The sequence below is a fragment of the Falco peregrinus genome, chromosome 6 (genome assembly GCF_023634155.1).
Source record: "Falco peregrinus isolate bFalPer1 chromosome 6, bFalPer1.pri, whole genome shotgun sequence".
Classification (NCBI taxonomy): Eukaryota; Metazoa; Chordata; class Aves; order Falconiformes; family Falconidae; genus Falco; species Falco peregrinus.
In genome coordinates this window covers 81,868,739-81,887,967 of record NC_073726.1, presented here as the reverse complement: position 1 = coordinate 81,887,967, position 19,229 = coordinate 81,868,739, and the positions used below count along the sequence as shown (strand labels likewise).

The 19,229-nt window shown below is 40.7% G+C and overlaps 1 protein-coding gene across 2 annotated transcripts; it reads right to left on the bottom strand.

Moving 5' to 3' along the window:
• Window positions 1–716: 716 nt before the first annotated feature.
• On the bottom strand, window positions 717–19,037 carry KLHL42 (kelch like family member 42). 2 transcript variants are annotated; one of them, XM_055809072.1, is made up of 4 exons: window positions 17,975–19,037; window positions 11,260–11,453; window positions 7,229–7,347; window positions 717–5,694 (listed from the first exon to the last, which is right to left on the bottom strand). In XM_055809072.1, the coding sequence occupies exons 1-4, from the start codon at window positions 18,865–18,867 to the stop codon at window positions 5,680–5,682; spliced, it is 1,221 nt and encodes a 406-aa protein (XP_055665047.1). In that variant the 5' UTR covers window positions 18,868–19,037; the 3' UTR covers window positions 717–5,679. The 2 variants fall into 2 exon arrangements, with proteins under 2 accessions (XP_055665047.1, XP_027638712.2); XM_027782911.2 differs by lacking the exon at window positions 717–5,694 and having other exon boundaries at window positions 5,712–7,347; window positions 17,975–19,036.
• Between the last annotated feature and the right edge of the window lie 192 nt (window positions 19,038–19,229).

The following is a 19,229-nucleotide window of genomic DNA, read 5'->3' as shown; positions in this document are numbered from 1 at the left end:
CAAAAGGCTTTGGATAAGGCCCTATTGGGAAAAAAAAAAAAAAAAAGTGTTTCTACAAGCCTATTGTGCATTTGCTATTAGGTACACAATAGGGCTTCTGTGACTCCTTTCCCTGCCTCACCTATCATTATGCATACGTTAGCAGATAACATGTCATTAAAGAGTCATAAATGTCAGTCAGAGAGTCATCCAGAAAAGCTGAAGGAAGGTTTCTTGGTCTGCCAAGTAGTAGTTCTGATAAGGGATCACCTGCCCAAGCAGTGCATTCCTACCTCACCACTAACATTTTCTTCCAAATGCACAGATGCCTTGCCACAAATTATTGTGGTTGAAAGGGTTTGAGTTGCAGGGGGAGAGATGGGAAGAGAGAAAAGGAGCTGTTATTTTAAAACCATTTAAAACTCCTTCTGCCTGCTTCTGCATTTGAAAATTGCTTATGCCTGGAGGTTAGAGAATGGCTGTTCCTAAGCATCTGTTTTCTGACTTTATCTCCACCCCTACCACCCAAAATTATGTTTTTATGGGCTTCAGAGTACTTATCATCAATCAATAATCTACAACTGAAAAATACACATTCTCAAATGACACAGTTCTGGTCTTCACAGTAAATCAAGACCCTACCTGTAAAAGGGCAAAATTTCCCATAGAACCAACTAAAAAGGCAATACAATCAGATACCAGATGTGTATAATATCCCTAGCAGAAAAAAGAAACTGTAATAATTATATCCAAAGATGAAAACAGAGCCCTTCTAACATTACCTCCCAAACCACTCTTTAGTTACATGTTTTTTTAATCTCAGTGAATAGTGTAAATCTTGATATTTGTTTAAGTTCCAAAGGAGACTAAGTAATGCACTTTTAACATTTCAAACCTTGCACAGCTGAAGTCGCATCCTTGAAGAGCTACAGATAAGATTTCCCTACCCTCACACTGCGTAAATCCTTTATATTGTGAATACCCACTAAGTACAAGAAGTACTCAAAATTCTACAGAATTGGTTTTCAAAGCATGAGCACTAAAAGCAAACCAGGAAGTTTATAGGCCAAGTCATTTTGAAGATGCAATGAATTAAAATTAAGAAGATTCTTGGAAAGAGGATTTTATGTTTTTCTAATTACAGAAGTTGAATGGAGAAAGAAGGTATCTTTCCTTGGAAAACATTATCTGAGGAAAAAACAGCACATGGAAGACATGGATGGATCTGTGTATCCTTGGAGAAGTCGATGGGGTACCACAAAGGAGAGGAATGGGAAGATCAAAACCTACGTAGCAGTTAATCTTAATTTCAAGTGTAATATTCCCAGAAATTCCCTACAGTAGGGGTCTGTATCACTTGACTTGCACTTGTTTACAGGAATCTGGAACAAGAAGGGGTGGATGTAACTCCAAAAGAGCCAAGCAGCTTCCAGCACAGAGGAGGTTGATAGATGCATCAGAAAACTGACTTTTGTAGTGTTTTGTGGACTGACAGTATCTCATAAGCCAAAGTTGAGTTCCTGTAAAGTAGAAGCACTGTGTTAAAGGTTTGTCCTGGAAAAGGAACTTGAGACTTGTAGTACAACGTAAGCTGCTACACGATCACCTTATTCAGGAGTGCTACCAGTTTGGTCACAGAGGATAATATTGTGATCAGGGCAAATATGGGGCAGCATTAGAGCAGCATGTTGGCAGAAAAATGACAGACCTGTGGCTGGGTAAAATCTTCGTAGGCAAAGATACTAAGTAACAGTAAACTACTTCGATTTCTGAAAATTATTTATAAAGGGTGTCATCACAAAGCACACCCTTAAAAACATCTGGAAAATATCAGAGTGGAAAATCAACAACAGATCAAATAACCATAAATTTTGACGAACAAATGGAGTGAGGGAAGGAGGATTCAGAGTGTTTGGCTTCACTGCTGAATCTTAAATAATGGTATAAGTACCAACAAATAGGAAATGCCTCAGCTCAAGTGACAAACATCTTTCTGTCCTGCTGAAGCATATATGAGTTGAAGATGTGCAGCACCCCATATAACTGGATACTCTAAAACTGGACACTATCTAATTTGCCTTCTACTAGAAAAATATAAAGTAATTGCAGTGATTCCTTTGGTTTTTTTTAATGAGAGAATTTGTATTTCAGAAACAAAACATTTCACTCTTCTAATTACAACAGAGAAAGTGAAACTTATTTTGAAAATACTGATATTCATAGGACATAACAACATATGTTTACTGGTAATATCAATGCTCTTAGAAAAAAATCCACATATCATATATAGATGGGATAGCAATTTTACAACTGTGAATGCGTGATCCCTATCAGTTCAAAAAACCCAGACTCCTTTTCCAAACTCCACTCTCCTTTTGGGGGAAAAAAAGATGGAGATTACACTAAAACACGCTCTGAGTTCATTAGATAGAAAACATACTCTGAGAATGCCCGTGTTAATACTGTAAAGAAAGATGTTTAAACTTTCTCTATCTTACGATATTTGCTCTGGTTCCTAAGACTTACTGTGGGGATGGGGAGCCACCCTTTGGTCATTATTGTAAATGCAAAATCAATATAAGGTACCACACATGCAGACGGCTTTTGCCCTGTCAGGAGAGTTCTTTGTAACCACCTATAAATCCATTGACCATACTGACAGATACTCCAAGGATAATCTCTGGTTTAACACCATTTACAGCATGTATCTTACCTTACAGGGGCGATAGGGATGAGGAATCTCTGCTTGTGCAGGGCTTTGTGCATTTTATGTGCCAAATGCTGTCATTACACTCTGTGCCTTCCATTCTCTACCACATTACTGACGCAGATTAATTTCCACAGACTGAATCTCAGTAAAATGAGGATTAAATGAAACAAAACACTTGTAGCTTTGTAGTCTTCTCCTCCAAGAGCCCCAAATTGAATAAATAAAAAGGTTCAACCCAAATTACAAATTCCTTTACTTTTTCACCATGGTAATTAAGAGTCATGGGTCAGTGTGAAAAGCAGACTAACACATAGAAAAGACTTAACAAACTGCTACCATATAATTTCAGCAAAACAGGCTGAACGGTGAGGTAGCAAGGCAAAATCCTCATAGAATGGAAAACACGGATATTAAGCCCAAGAAAGGTCAACTGACAGGGCAGAAAGAGAAACCTATGGAAACCAGCCAGGGAGATCAGTTAAGCCCCACACAACTCTTATTTCACATTGAAAACCACAAACCATTCCCAGAAAGGAAGAAACTGTTATGTTCTCTCTTAGCCTTGATGTGAGCAACTTTCTTAAATGCTTCTCTATTTTATGAGAAAGGACCAAGTTCCCAGAGTTTTCCATTTACTCTTCCCTCAGAACTTGGGAGGCTGTTGTTCTTTCTTTTGACCTGGGATCATGGGATCATCCCTTCGCAGTCAGCTTTTGCTGGTCAGTATCAAGTGGAATCAGTCCACGAGACAGACACAAATAGTGGATATGTAAGCACTGGATAACCCAGACATAGCAGGAAAGACAGCAGGAAAGCAGCGGTTTTGAATTTGGATACAGACTTCAGAACACCAAGACTAAGAAACTTAGGTCACACACACAAAAAAAAAAAAAAAAAGGAGTAAAGGTAATTTGCAGAGACCACAATGAGATTACTAGCTGCCTTCTGTCCTGCCACTTGTCATGTAGGAATTTGAATAACCAAGTAAACGGTTACAACAATGAGAATACAGGTACTTCCTCACACACTCAAGATGTCTTACAAACACTACACTACTACACCAGACAAAGCATTTCTGTTTGCACAAGATGAACATTCTTACTCATGTGCTACATTTGGGGATGAAGACGCAAAGTGAAGTGATGTCTCCAAGCCCGCACAGTAAGTTAGAAGCAACATCAGGATAACACAGGAATTTCCAGCTGATCAGGCTGCAAGGCCCCTTGGTTTACGTTTGTATCATTGCCATTCAAAAGAAGCTTATTTGTCCTTAAGTTAAGGACCATTTCCCCCCCACCACCAGAGAAAAGACAACACGCTAAATCACTGAACAACAGTTCCATGGCTAAAAAGCAGCTTTTTGATTATTCTCTGTTGATGACTCTCAACCTGTTTTCCTTGCCCCAAAGAGCAGAAGCTGCCCAACAATGCCTTATGTGAAACATTAGTGACAGAAAGAAAATGAAAACAGAATGAGACAGTCATTACAGTGGGGTTTTACCTGAGGAATGGGGGCCACCCACACTGCATATTTTTCTATAATGAATTTTGTTTTAAAAAAATATATTTATTTCAGCCTGTAATAATACAGTCCATTTAACCAATTACAGTCTGATGCTACCACTAAATTCAACACCAGGTTTGATTTGTGACTATAGTACTGTTAGATGTCAGTATATGAGGAATTTGCACCATGGATTGACAGAAGGGTCTGACTGTATTTACAGTCTAAGCCATCTTTCTCTTCTACATTTCAGCAGGTTCTCCAGATTTTCAGGGTGGTCACTTGACGACTGGAATCCAACATGTAGAGAAACCCAGTGTGAAAAAGCATAATCACACCTAAAAGATGATGTCATAGCTTTTGGAATGATGACTGCACTAAGAAATGAATGGGTTTGAAAGGACTTGATTAGATATACCACACTGAAAACCTGGAAGTGATGAGTTTTTAGAGTTAATTCGCTAGGCAAGAGAATGCTGCAACTCAGGTGTGACTCCCTCCACCAGTATTGATCTGAGCTGACTTATGGATGACTGTAGGGTTCTGAACCTGGAGCTGAAAAGAAATGAAAGCAAGCAGGTAACATAATGTGATAAACATAATTTATCACAAGACAATGACATATTGCTTATATTTATTCTAAAAAGAAGATTCTATGAAAGTTATCTTATTTCTTCATTGCAGAAGAGCCATTGTTTGGTCTGATACTGTTGTCAAAACAAAGCAACTGCTCAATGCATTGTGTTTTCAAAGGAATAAACACTAACACATAGACATGGACTTAACTCACTGAATTCATGCATACAGCTGAATTGTAGACACTAGTTTGGGCTGAAGCATACCATGCTCCTCCAGGTTGCAAAAAATCCACCAAAAGGTAAATCTTGGATATCCAAAATGCCTTGCTTCATGTCCACCTGATTCCTAAAAGTGTTCAAACCCAAATGTCTGCATTCTGGATGAGGTTCCTGGGACTTTCTGTTTGGGTTGCTATGCAGGATTGGAAGCACCAAAATTATGTGTTTAAGTACTGAATGTGTGAGAGGTAACTGTCAAGGCACTTCAAGTCTGATAGCTCTTATAATCAGCACTGATTTCACTCAAAACCATGGAAAAATAGAGGGTTAAAAGGACCTTGTGGGAACTATTGCTGCCTTCTTCTCTTCTGTACACAGGCACCTGTCTTCAAAAGAAGATTCAGATTCCTGAATTCCAATTAAAAAAAAAAAAAAAAAAAAAAAAAGAAAAAGAAAAGGCATCCCCACATATTAGGAACCCATTCAGGTGCATTAAATCTCATCTTCTCATGTGCAGAAACAGATGGTGCAGAAACAGCATCCCTGCAATGTGTTCCACAAGTGTCAAATCCAGTTACCTCTTCCCTAAAGGGAGCTGAAGTGAAACCTTCCCATGGTGACAAGACCTTCTCCTTTTCTTGTTGCGAGGACACACATTCCGTACCTGGGCAGGTGCCTTCAGAAGATGCTTATGAACTTGTCAGCTACAAAAAGAAAAGGGGCCAATCATGACTATAATTTGCTCAGGCAAGAAGCAGGAACTGGGAGAGGCTCCCAGAGTATCTGTTTCTGAATCCTCACAAAGGAGTATTCACGGTGACAATTTTACAGTGTTCTTTGTAGAAACTAACAACTTTGGGTGGCAAACTTGAAGTAATCTCTATCAAGCTCCTGGTAACACAAGAAAGAGCCAACATTCATGTGCACCTGCTTTGGGTGGTGTTGGCAGGAGGTCATTTACACAAATCAACCCTTCCACACCAAGTGATGGGTGCCCTGGATGACTGCTATCAAGCAGGATGTGCCTGGTGCAGAATCACCATGGCATGCACACATGCATGTTTTCCTAACATGCAGCCTGTTGCCAGCTATAATTTTATCTTTAACACTTAGTACTAGAGAATACAGCAAGGTAACTAAAACTTAAAACCTTTCTGAAGATGAGCAAATGTCTCCATTTGAATTTAGAGCCTTTTTACCTCTTTCTTAGTGGTAGCAATAAATGCTGCCAACTTCCATTAAAGAGGCATCTAGCACCCAACCAGCAACCGTAAGCCTCTAGGCAATTCCTCCCGGTCCCTGGCAAAGCATTTCATCACAAATAATTCAGGGGAAGTTTTTACTTCTTGATGGTACCCCAATTTCCAGCAACTTTGAGAACCTCACTTGTTACCATAGAGGAGATAAAAATGTGGTAGTATAAACAATTTTAAACATTGTGCATTTGATGGAACGTAGTTTCAGTAAAACCTGTATTTTAAAAGAAATAATTCCTGTTGTGATTTTAATTATACTTCCTGTTTATTTCATTGAATTATTTCCACTTTTACCATGTATGCTTCTTGCTCATCTCCTACACTGTCTATTAAGATGGAGAATAAAACTAGACTGAACAGTTTTGCCTTTGGAATTCCTTTATCAGTTACCAATACAATAATTTTATGTTTAAATTGCAAACAATACCTGGTGAAATTTTAAACCAAAACAATAAAATTTTTACACTGAAATCTTAAAACTGTTTCTGGAACCATTTCTCTTAACACTGGATTTTGCAAATTTTTACAGAACATAATCAGTATCTTATGTCTGTTAAATAGCCACATTACATACTTAAACTGGAATTATTTAGAGGGAGCAGTATTTCTTCCAAGAGTGATTAATGAGCTGAAAAAAACCCTGATGCTGTTACACTTCTTGCACATCAGGCAAATACATAGAACAGATCAGCATGTTTTGTCCAAAGGCTGGAAAGCGTCTTAGTGACTCCCAACTGTCCGTAAATATATTATACTTAAGAAAAACACGGTGCTCCAAGCTTGTAGATAGAGTAATATCCCTGCTTAATATATAAACTCCATCGTTGTGGAGAGTGCAAGTCAAGTTAAGACCCGATTTTGATGTGTTCTCTTTGAGGTAGAGCCATTCTTTGGTAGCAATGTTGTAAGATTGCACAGTTAACACATCCTCACTTTGGCTGGATTTTTGGTTTGGTCCAAGCTCATGAATACAACCCCCTACCAGATATATAGTTTCTTCAACAGAGAGCATCTGTTGTTTGCGAACATGGACATCACAAAGTTCAAAGGTGGTCCAGGAATCAGAAGTGGGACAGTACTGCAAAATGTTCATATTCCTATCTGAAACAGAGGAGAGACATTTACAAATAAATAAATACATTAGAAGATACTACAAACTGTGTCAGCCATTATTAAAGATTGCTAATGAATTACAGTGCAAAAGCATAGCAGACCAGGGAAGAAATATTGATTATTGAGAACTGCAACTCTTTGTCCTTGACAATAAAGTCTGAATGTTCTGTTCCTTCACAGAGGAAAAAATTAAGCTACTTCTGGCATATTACACAACGTAAATGGTCTGGAGATGCAGCTTTTAGCAGAATAATCCCTACCTTCTAACTTATGCTTTTAATTTTGCCTCTGATTGATATGTAAGAATTTTTTATGAAAACAGAAATGGAGCAATATTCTGTTCTCCAACAGTGATCACAGATGAATTAAATTATCATGAAGACAGTATGCTTCATTAATGGCTGTCAAGTGATGATTAATCATATAAGCTTAACTTCGATACTTTGCATTTCACTCCATAAATCAAAGTTTTATGGAATGAAATTCATAAAGCTAGTTACATTTCAGCAAGTGGCACGGATGACTTAAGAGCACATGTTCAGTACCTTATAAAAAAAGAGAAACACACATCGTCAAAATCATTTAAGAACCAGGAACCCCATGCTCCAGCATCAGACAGGCACAGAAAAAAACTGAAGCCATATCTATACCTCAGTTACAACTCAGTGGATGCATGTGTTTGCAATACTGTTATTCTACGAAATTGCTACAATACCACCCTGATTTATGGTGCAGCGGAGGCCTTGGCTGTGTCCAAGGCTTCACTAAATTAACACAGAATGCACAGGACTCGTTAGCTAGTAAATTCAGTTTCAATCTCTGGAGACCTGAGCTTAAATCCAAACTCGAGTGACAAGCAGCAACAGGTTTGCATACTCCAGCCTGGCCTTTTAATAAAACCTGCTCCATATTACCAGCCTATCCTGCATGACGATCTCCAGATGAGCTCCCAAGTGGAACAGCAGACGGTGACATACTGACAAGTTATGTAAGGGCACAGGTATAAATAGCCATAAATATAACTGGATTGCCATGAATGAAGTGCATTAACAGCATGATTAGCGAGGCGCTGCTATTGCATTTGCTTGCACTCTGATGATTTTCAGTCATTGCCTATTACTTTACATTGCCTTCTTGAACACCTAACCCACTTTAAATACAGGGAAAAAAAAGAGGGAAAGTATCATGTCAATGCTCTATGAAATTGCTGAGCAAAGCTTTTTAGATGATCTTTGTCTACAAACAATGTATCATTCTCTGACTCATTGGAGGGGGGCGTGGAAATCCCAATTAAGTTTCTCTATGTATAGCAGTAATCTTCCCAGGTAAAAAGTGCTATGGTTTGAGAGGGGGCACATGACATGGAAGTCTATTGTGATATTGCCCTCATTTGCTCCGTCCAGAGCCTGGATCCACTGAAACAAAACAAAACAAAACAAAACAAAACTACAAACCATGAACATTATAGTGCCTGACATGGAGTTTCTATTAGGATCTAGGTGGACAAGTGAGAGCTGAGAATTGGAAGGAGGGTCTTTATTCAAGAAGTGTCTTATAGTTTACAGTAGGGAATTCCAGATCCTACCATCTTTTGCAAAGTGCAATCTCAGGAGAAAGCTCTACACAGATCAAAAAAATAGCCTACAAAACCTACTACAACCGAAGTATATGCAGAAATACTAAAAATAAAGGACAATTTAAAAAATTTACATATTCATTGCTGCATGTGTTTTATGTAGTGAATGTAGTAAAACAGCGAATGAACCTCAGTATTTCCCAGACAGTTAGGCCTTAACACTCTCCAACATCTGCATAACTTGGAAGTTATTCTGATTATTTTTTTTTTTACACTACACTAGTGTAATTGCAGCAATTCTGGATTCTAGGCCTGATAGTTGTCCTAAGCCAACCCGTCACTGAAAAACTGATCCTACACCCTCATTCAGGAAAGGATCTTCATTTATAACAAGCACAGGTGTTTGTTGTCCTGAACAATCCTGGATTTAAGCATAAGCTTAAATGTGCTAGTTATCCACTGCTCACGACCTTATATCATTTTAGTACCCTGTATCCATTAAAAAAGGAAAATTTTAAGAAAAGATCTAGGAAAAGACAGAAGCCATAAGGTCAGCAGCAATCCCCAGAGGTGTGGAAGAAGCAAGAGGTAACTTATTTACTATCCTCCTTCAGCTGAAACCACAGGTAGTACCAAATAAGGAGCCTGACACAGGGCAGCAATCCTGGCTATGCGTGCTTTGTTAATGAATTTTAAGGGAATGGGATTTGCATCAGCAACATGCTGGTCTTCTTATCCATGACACCAGGAGTAGGCAGCCTGAAGAAAGAACAGCATGAGCACCAGAAAAGGAACTTGCAAAGCGCAGAGGATGTAGGAGGAAAGCCGGTACTCCCATAATCTTGTAGCACTAGTAATCAAATCAGAGCATTTTCTTCTTACCTCTTCTTTCTCTGACTCTAGATAAAAATGGCAAAACTCGTAACTCTGGTCTCTAGAGAAAGTCTTCCCTTTACTCTGTTTCAGTCTCTCCTCCTTGTTGTCGGCTCTCTTTTCTCAAAGGATGTTTCCCTTTGGGTCTGACTTTTCAGCACACAGTGGTATGTGCCAGACATTTTTCAGTCCCAGTGCCAAACATCAAGGAGCACCACGTACCCCAACAGGTCCTTTAGTAGGGGTGACTAGGGGACTGGGACTGCAGGGCACACCACAGCATGGCCCTCCATATGGACACAGGCACGCTGATATCTTTTGTTTTCCTCAGTGAAGCCACCAGGTTCTGGGTCAGAATGGACCAGAAAAAACGCTCTTGAAGGTTATTATTACCACAAGGACTGTGAAGGGTGGACGAGTGTTTTTTATAAACCTTATAATGACTCAGACCTAAAATCTGCTCAGACTCTAGAAGGGAAAGCTTGTTCTAATGTCAGTTTAGCTTTGCTTGCAGTACTTTCTGTAAAAGTTAATCTCTCTTCTAATTTTATTCTCCATTTGGAGAAAAAAAAAACACCAAACCCTGCTGTGGTTAAATGAAGTGGGCAAAGTCCTGGAGAAAGGAATGTAAATTTAGGAAATCCTGGTAAATACTGAACATTTGGCATGCGGAAAAAAAAAGTACTTCTAAAACTCTGAGAAAATGGTATTCCTCTCAAAGAACAGCACTACATGCTTAACAAATGAACAAATGGGAGTTCTTTTTAAATGGCTTGCTTTTCTACTGGATAAAGAAAAAGTAATTGTCAGGAAAGAATGCAATTTCAAATCCTTCCCTCTCTACAGTATCCTCAGAAAACAAGGTATAGAAAGGAAGTAAGTTTAAAATGTTGGTTCTTGCTTAAGCTTTTGATTAATAATTCAATTATTTCAGGACTGAACATCTTAGCTACAGCCTGAATTTGCCTGTGAATCACTGAAATGCTATAGTGAAAGGACCATGACATTTATTAATACATGAGAAACAGTAATGCAGGCAGATATTTCTTCATATTTTCCCGTCTGACAGTCTAAACCAGGTATTTAAAAAATAAACAAAGTGTATCTGTTGAGAACTCTCTTTCTACTGTGTGATCACAATCTAAAAAGAGGAGGGCTGAGCTGGGTGCTGATGTACACATCAGTCTGTTCCCTCACAATAATAGAGCCCTAGATCCATGTAGGCCCTGAAAAAAAAAAAATATCTGAATCCTCTATGACAGAGTTAATATTGTTTTTGTTGTATCATTTGTCAATTATTTTCTACCAGTGACTTATTTCTATATGTTTTAGTGAATATTATGCAGCTTTCTACAACAGTTCAAAAGATTTCCTGAAAAATAAAATTATCTGGGCTTTAGAAGCAAGCAGCTTTTTTTTTAAAAAAAAAAGAGTAAAGGCAAACTTTCTACCTCGTGTGGTGTATCCTCCAATAACATAGATCTTGCCTTTACATTCACAAGCTGAAAATTCTGCAAGAGGGTTTGGCATGGATGCTACGAAAGTCCACCAGTCATTTTCTGGGTTATAGCACTCCACGTTGGCAAGAGATTGACCCCCGATGGCATAGAGCTTTCCATTCACAGCCAAAAGCTTAAAATTGGACCTGAAAGAGAAGATTGCAGCATTGAAACCGGTTGCACAGATGCACAGAAAAATATAGGAAAGAAAGTTCTTCCTATCCAGGCTCCAACATACTCATCATCACTTCCAACTTGTACCATCACTTCCTATATTACAGCATCTGAACTGTTCTGTGTAAGGCCAAAATTCTGTAATTACACTGTAATTATGCTGGACAGTAATCAGTGACATTCTCCATGTTAATGACGTTGATGCCGAGACTGACAAATATTTCATCTCAGATTTCAATCTGTCACAGTTTGACCTCTAAATGTTTAGTTAACTAATGTGTTCTGTAGATGTCTCATTTTTACTGGGCTTTTAGTAAAGTACCTTCAGTAGAGAAAAACATATAAACACAGAGTTAAAGATATTATTTTAGTTAAATTGCAGAAATTTCAGACAAGGCCTGATGAATGCTTAAGAATGTGTACTCATCTCAGTCTGTAATATAGAATCTCTTTAATAACCCTAATAAACAGAAATTTAAAACTACACACTGAATCATGTCTGCAAAAGAAGAGACAATCTCCTGTACCTTATTCAGAATTAAACTACTAAATACATCCTCTGCCCCACTGAAGCAAGATATATATGTAAATTAAATTAATAAAATAATAAAATAAATTAATAAAAATTTTAAAGCTGAACAAAATGCATTGTACTCCACAGGCAATGCCCTGTTCTTTTATTTCTTATTCTGTTCCATTATGCTGTTACATGTCACACATGGGAAAAGGGCAACTTTCTAATTACTGAAGCACAGGAAACTTTATTCCTTATACTTTTAAGATAATACAGGGAGAAACAAATGGTCTTTGGATATTACAGGTGCAAGTCTGTAGGAAGAAATTGGAGGACTTGAAGAGAGAGGGAATGAATGCTCAGCTATTCCTCCCAGCTATGGAAGCTGGTCTGATAGAAGATGAGCTCTCCTCAGAAACAGTCTCATTACCTGGAAGGGTTGTCCCTCCTCTACTGCTGAGCCAAACTGAGATTTTACTGTGCAGTATCCCAATTAACTAGATGTGTGAAAGCCATTGGAGTGCACCAGCTCAGCATCATGCCAAGTGGGGAACTGCGTTATGTCTGTAAAACTGAAGTGGTGCTTTAGACACACGTTGGCCTGCTGAGCAGTAAAGTGAGGTTCACTCAGCATTAATCCAAGATTCAAAATTTACCGCTAAGTAGTTTTGCAGGGTTTTGTCTGGACAAAATGAACCCTGCCTAGCAGCAGACTGCCCTGCAATTTCTTTTTATTAAATATATTTGGAAAAAGAATTTGTTTCCAGATGGAATCATTTTGTTCTTGTCATCTCGATACAGCTTTGGAAACTAAAATGCTCCTTTGAAGGAATTAATTGCTTTTTATTCATTTTTTGCTGACATTTACTATTAGGTCACTCTGTTCATCTCCCCTCTACAGCAATTACGTTTTCCATCTTAGAGAATCCAGAATAACATGGCAATCAATAGCGTGTATGAAATGAGGATAATTACTTGCAAAACATTATGATTTTCAAAACAATGTACCTATTCTAAAAGTTATGGTGGGGAAAAAATCCACAAATTCACAAAGTGACAAAACCACAAAATGTAAATGCATTTTCCAAGCAATCCTTTAAAATCTGAACTATGTTGCAAAGCCTGTATCTCTGCGCCTGTGATGGAGATGGTGTAGAATTTTTTACTTTAGAGTTCACACACACACAGAGAGCGTTTCCCTATTCTGAGATCCCCTAGCCGCTTTTTAAACATGCTAAAAGTTCTTGAACAGAGGACATGAATTAACTAAACAAGTGTGTATTGTCAGAACATTAAAGAATTCAGGTTTCCTAATTCACACGTGCTTCTCTAGTTACCCTCTAATTGTAGCCTCTTACTGTTTTGTCTGAATGGAGGTAACTAATCCAGTTTTTGCTTGATGACCTTTGTATCACTGAATTGCTTCTTGCAGCACAGGCAAAACTATGGCACAACTTTCAACTTCAATTATTCTAGAAGGAGGCCACGTAGTTTGTGCCAGTCAATTAACCACTTCCAACACTTGTTAAAATGGGTAACATTCAGTGGAAGTATCTCAAGATTTATGGAACACATTAACTATAAGGTTCGTTTTACCCTAAAGTAGCTGTAAGTATCCATCAGCACACTTTATATGAAAGTCTGGACAATGGCTCAATATGTTATGAAAAACTTCTGCCATTCACCTTTCCGTGCCAATAACAGCAGGTGTTTTTATGGAGAGTGAACATTAGGAAATATTTAGTGTATTTTTACACTCTTGTAATGTGCTGGAGCAGCTGGAAATAAGGAAAGCAAACATTGAGCAACCAGCCAGCTCTCCACAACTAACAGTTGTTCCATGGACTACAGCTTGGAAACAGCAAAGCTGAACAGCCGGTCAGATTCATCTGCGATACAACTCTGCTCAAATTAGTGAGTTATCTAAACCTGGGGGATCCAAATGCCAGGCCTAGTGCATACCTTTCTTGTTGTGACAAGACCGGGTATGAGCTCTCCTCTGACATCCTTCACTTCCTCTGAAAGAAACCCCAGGAACATAAGCAAAAGCAAGTTCTGGGGTTTTACTTCAAAATACATTATTCATTCAGTGAAGACAAGCGCAAAGCACTACATGCACAAAATTTTTATTTTCAAAAAATTTTGAAAGGTCTATTTTCCCCCCAACACAGAAGAATTTTGAATAAAAAAATATTTCAAAATGCAGAAAGAGAAGGTCTCATAAACCACTACCATTCCCCAGGAGCACCCTCTCCTACATTCCTGTAAGAGTCCTCAGAGTGGCAGCAGTTCAGGCACAGATTGCTCACAAAAACCACGTTCCACGTGCATGTGTATAATCCCAGCCAGGGGTTTACAAGGGTCTTCCAAGCCTGGAAGATACACCTGCCATGAGTAGGAAGGTTCTGAAGGAAAATAGAAGTGGAATATACAGCTCTATCTGGCACATGCAGTAGAAAACCTATGAGTATATTATTTTCAAACCGCAAATTTTAACTGACAACATCAATTTAAAGAAAAGTATGGAAAGATATTCAATGGTATTTCTTGAACAGTCCTCAATGCACTTTGTTACCTTCCTGTCCCCAAAGATCACAAGTGGTCTTGGGCAATGCTTACATGAAGTTTCTTCCATGAAAAGTTCGAGTAGTTGACAGTATTCCAAATACAGCACTACCTCTAGAATTAAAAGATCTAGAAAATGTGATCTGTTATGGACTATTTGTGACCAGCACTAGATTTAGCCCTTGGATGATGAGAAATTTCAGGCTCAGTCACAGGCTTCCTGTATGAACCTGAACAAATTATTTTACCTCCCTTTTGTAGGCACAAACTGGGAATAACACTTTCTCAAGCTTATGTGGGCATCACAGGAATAATATACAGTAGTTATCTGTTGTGAACAAATGTGAAACTACAGTAATAGGACCTCTGCATCCAGAAAGAGAGCTAACAGCTATAACCTAAAGCAGAACAACCGCTAAGTATTCAGTACACATCCGATGGCTTTTGTTTTCTACTTAGAAGTAAATTGAGATTATTTCATCTACGCATATGTGAAGAATGCCAACATCCTGGAATTCTATATAACAATAATGGAAATTATTAAAGAAAAAAATATTATAGAATTTACAAGGTTTGTTGAGGGAAAAGAAGTTATTACATTAAGAGCAAATCAGCACAATTATTTCCGTAACTCCTCAGCCTTCTCTTGAGGCCAACATATGCATCCATTCATATAGGCCAAATCCAGATATTCTATTGTCTGAAGTCAAACCAACTTCAATGGGAACTAGAGCCCTCCCTCAAGGTATGTAAAAATTTCATCCACGGGATGTAATATATCAGCCGACAAATTCATTTGGCAGACAGTCACATGACTGTAATTCCAAAGCAGCACGTTGGGCAACCACCCTGCTTATTTTACTACAGCGTAACAAACTAAAAATACAACACTGAGCAAACTGCAGATCTAACTGCAGCGCATCTGTGCAGCAGACGGGCATCAGTGCTGTTCCTGTTGAATGCAAGATCCCTGACCCTAAAAATCACCCTGCTCTTGGCTCCTATGGCACAGAATGTACTTTGTGTATTCTGGCCACAAAATGTCAAACAGGTCACCAGAAAGCTAAAATGTTATGTCAGATATAAAAAATAATTAATAACTTCAGAGTTGAGACCTCATGAAGCTGTTAAAATCAAAAACGTGTTTTGTGAAGGAGTCAGCAGAGTATCCATAAAAAACCCAAAAATTCCCGTTTATGACTCAGGGAGCAACATACTCACTTGCTGCTACCTTGCAGTCTGGAGGCAGACGTAATTCTGGGCTCTTTTTGGCCTGCAATAACTACCACAAAATGTAGGAATAGACACTACTCCAAAAATAGCCATTTGTATGATACTTTTCTGCAGTAAATGGCCAATGTGTTTGCTAAGGAATCCCTTGCTGTCACCTGTGACAGGCTTCAAAATTAATGGCAAAAATTGTATGGCAGTGCAGTTGAAAACATTAATATAAGGAGAAAATACCCATGTGTTTATTTCAGATATGATTATTATATATCCTAGAAAAAAGGGAAAGTGTGGGAGAAAAAAGGGCTGATCTAGAGTTTGAACAGCTAGATTGTATGGTGAAAAAAGGGCCTCGAGAAAGCATTTTTTTAAAAGCCCTCACTTGCCATGCTGCAGAATCATCATAGAGAGTAACATCCCTCTTGCTATACACATCACAAAATGCCAAAACCTCCTAACTTGATCAACGTGGGACTCTTGTGTTTGAGTTAATTTCCAAAGGAGAGGCTGTGTGGGCTGACCCCGTTATCTTTTCCTATCGAGGCCAACACCCTCATGTAGGCAGGACTGTCGAAGCGAGGCCGGCTACATCATCTCAGTTCCCACAGGTTGCCCCGGTGGTGACTGCTTATAGGTTGAGTCTCTAAGAAATATGTCTGCAGGAAAAGGTGTTTGCAGTATCTAAAACCTAAACATTAATTTAAAAATGAAATTTTTCAGAACACCATTCCAAGAAGCCAGAAATACTGAAAAAAAATATTGTTTCTGACCAATTCCAAGGACTGACTATGAGCCAATCATTTCAGTGAAGTTCTCACAACACCACAGGAAGCGAAAAAAATGGTGAAATGGTAAAAGAACTAATTTTAGTTCAAATTCCTGTTTTGAGGGGGTTTAGCTGGCAAGAGCTAAATCGAGACTGGAATAGAGACTGCAGTTTTACTGCCCAGACACAAAGCGTTTATGCCTTTATGCCAATGGTTTGGGTCTCTGCATGCTCTTTCAATTTACTGGATGACGAGAATTTCCATTCTACAGTGAATTTTGGCCTCCTCACTTGTTCTTTTACAGACAGAGAAGATAAAAAATTAAACTCTTCTTCTACAATGGAAACAATGAGGAAGTTTGGTTTGGATAACAGAAACATTTGTTTCAGTGAAGCAAAAGGCTTTGTTTTGATGATTAAGGTAGAGCAGCCATACCCTTGGTCAGGGAGATGGCCTCTCTCTCTGAGTCCCCCTCAAGGCCAGCTCTCTTTTATTCTTTCAAATGTAAATTATACAAAGTGTTTCTGAATACTAACTTCAACATAAATGTCAAGCAAACAATTCAAAAGGATAAAGGAAAAAAGCAAAATGATCAAAATTATGAAAGATTGCCAGATCCAAATATTCTTACAAAGTGAGAAATTTCTCACAATCTTCCTGACATTTTTCTGGTGAAGACTGCACTGAAACGCAGGCCTACAAAACATTCAGATTTTTATGAAACTACAACCAAAGTACAAGAACTGCTCCAACTATTTTTTTTTTCAGCCATCTACAGCCCTAACTGACACTGCACATCCCCACCAAGAGCAGGAAAACTTGCCACTTACAGTACTGGAGTTAAAATATGCCACAAAGAAAGTAGGAAAAAAAAAAAACTTTTTTTTTTTTTTAAATCTTTGTTATTTCAAAGAGAATCTCTATTACCAGCAAGACAGCTATTTGGAAAGGCTGGCACCTTGTATGCTACAATTTAAAGGAGAAGTGGGAGCCTACCACCACTTCACACCGAGGTGAATGGTCACACATGGTGGAGGGCCATAGCATGGTCCTCCTCCACTGACATCTACCTCGCGTTCTCCCACAGCTGAGGCCTCAACCACACAACAAAGTCCTGTCCTCCTCACCCATCCCGGGCCACAGCATCTCCCTGTGCCGTGCAGGGTGTCCCTGAGCAGGAGAGGCAGCAGCGCTGTGCTGCGGTGGGATGACTCTTGCTGGCAAAGCCCAGGTTTGCCAGGCCACCCCCAAGCACTGTGGTCCTTCCCACCACACCATCCAAGAGATGCAGGTGATTCAGGGCACCGAGACAGGTTTGAATCACTTCTCGTAACAGAGTCCTGTCAACGCCACGTGACTCAACAGGGTCTATTTTGACAATATACATGGACACACGTGTATTTGAGGGAGCAAGGGTTACCTCTTCTGGTTCATGGAAGCCAGCTGACTCCACTCGTTTAGGCAAGGGTTGTAACAATGGGCAGCCGAGATCTCCTGGCTGGTGATCCTGTAGCCCCCAACAATGAACAGGTAGTTGTCCAGCATTGCTGACCCGTAGCCTCGGACGTTCACCAGATCAGGGGGCAGGTTGCTGGCCAGGGGCAGCCACCTCTGCGCTTCCTCATCATACCTCAGCATGGACCAGGGGGCTTCCACCTGAGGGTGGCTGCCCGGAGGCAGGCCTAGGGAGGAGGCACCCATGAAGTCCCCGATGGCCACGAGGGTGGCGGTGCCCCTCATCCGCCTTTCCTTCAAGTGCTGCTGGAGAGCATGGGGCAGGAGGAGATGTGGCCGAGCATCGGGCCTCCGCAGCACCTGGTGGTAATGGGCAGCCATGAAGTCTAGACAGGCGTCGTGCAAGTCCTGCAGCCCGTAGACCTGCGCCAGGCGGTGCAGCTCGAAGCAGTTGCCCAGCTTCACCTGGGAGAGGAGCAGGCGGAGCAAGGGGGTGACCTGCAGGTAGGACGCGGCCTCCACCAGCTCCTCCAGCAAAGGGGGCTCCTCATCGCCCCCCTCCTCCTGCTCCAGCCTGGCCAGGCAGGAGGTGTTGATGAAGTCCAGCACCAGCTCCAGCCCCAGGGCGCTCAGCCCCCCGCGCAGCAGCTGCTCCTCCTGGCCCTGCCCGGCCTCCCGCATGCCCGAGCGGTAGAGGGCTCGGAAATAGTCACTCTGCTCGATCAGCTTCCTCTTGCACACCGGGTAGCGCTTGTCCCCCAGCCGGATCTGCACCACCTCCTCCCCCGCACCGGCCCCATCCCCTTCGCCCGCTTCCCCCTCCTCTTCCTCCTGCCGCCGCCGCTCTGCCAGGGACATCGCTCGCCCCCTCCCCCGACCGCGCTGGGGCCCCGCCGCTGCCGGCTGCGGGCTGCCGCCTCCTCCGCCCCGCCGGTGGGAGGAGCGGAGCGGAGCGGAGCCGAGCGGCGCCGCGCCGGGCCGGGCCAGGCCGGGCCCCGCCGGGGGAGGGGGGGAGGCACCGCCCCCGGGCCCCGCCGCCGCTCAGTCCCTGCAAGGAGACGAGAAGGGGAAGGCAAAAAAAAAAAGAAAAAAAAAAAAAGGAGAAAACAGGCCCCCCCAAACCAGAACAGAGGAAAGAATAAGCCCTAAAAAGGCAAAGCTGAGCGCGGCGCCACGGCCCGGCCTCGGCGCTGCCCGGCGGGGCCAGCCCTGCAACGGCG

Coding starts and splice junctions, on each gene's coding strand:
- KLHL42 (XM_027782911.2), bottom strand. CDS start 18,867: ATGTCCCTGGCAGAGCGGCGGCGGCAGGAGGAAGAGGAGGGGGAAGCG. Junction 11,454..17,974: donor GCTTCCATGAACCAGAAGAG/GTAACCCTTGCT, acceptor CTTCTCTTTCAG/GTCCAATTTTAAGCTTTTGG. Junction 7,348..11,259: donor TGGAGGATACACCACACGAG/GTAGAAAGTTTG, acceptor CCTCTGTTTCAG/ATAGGAATATGAACATTTTG.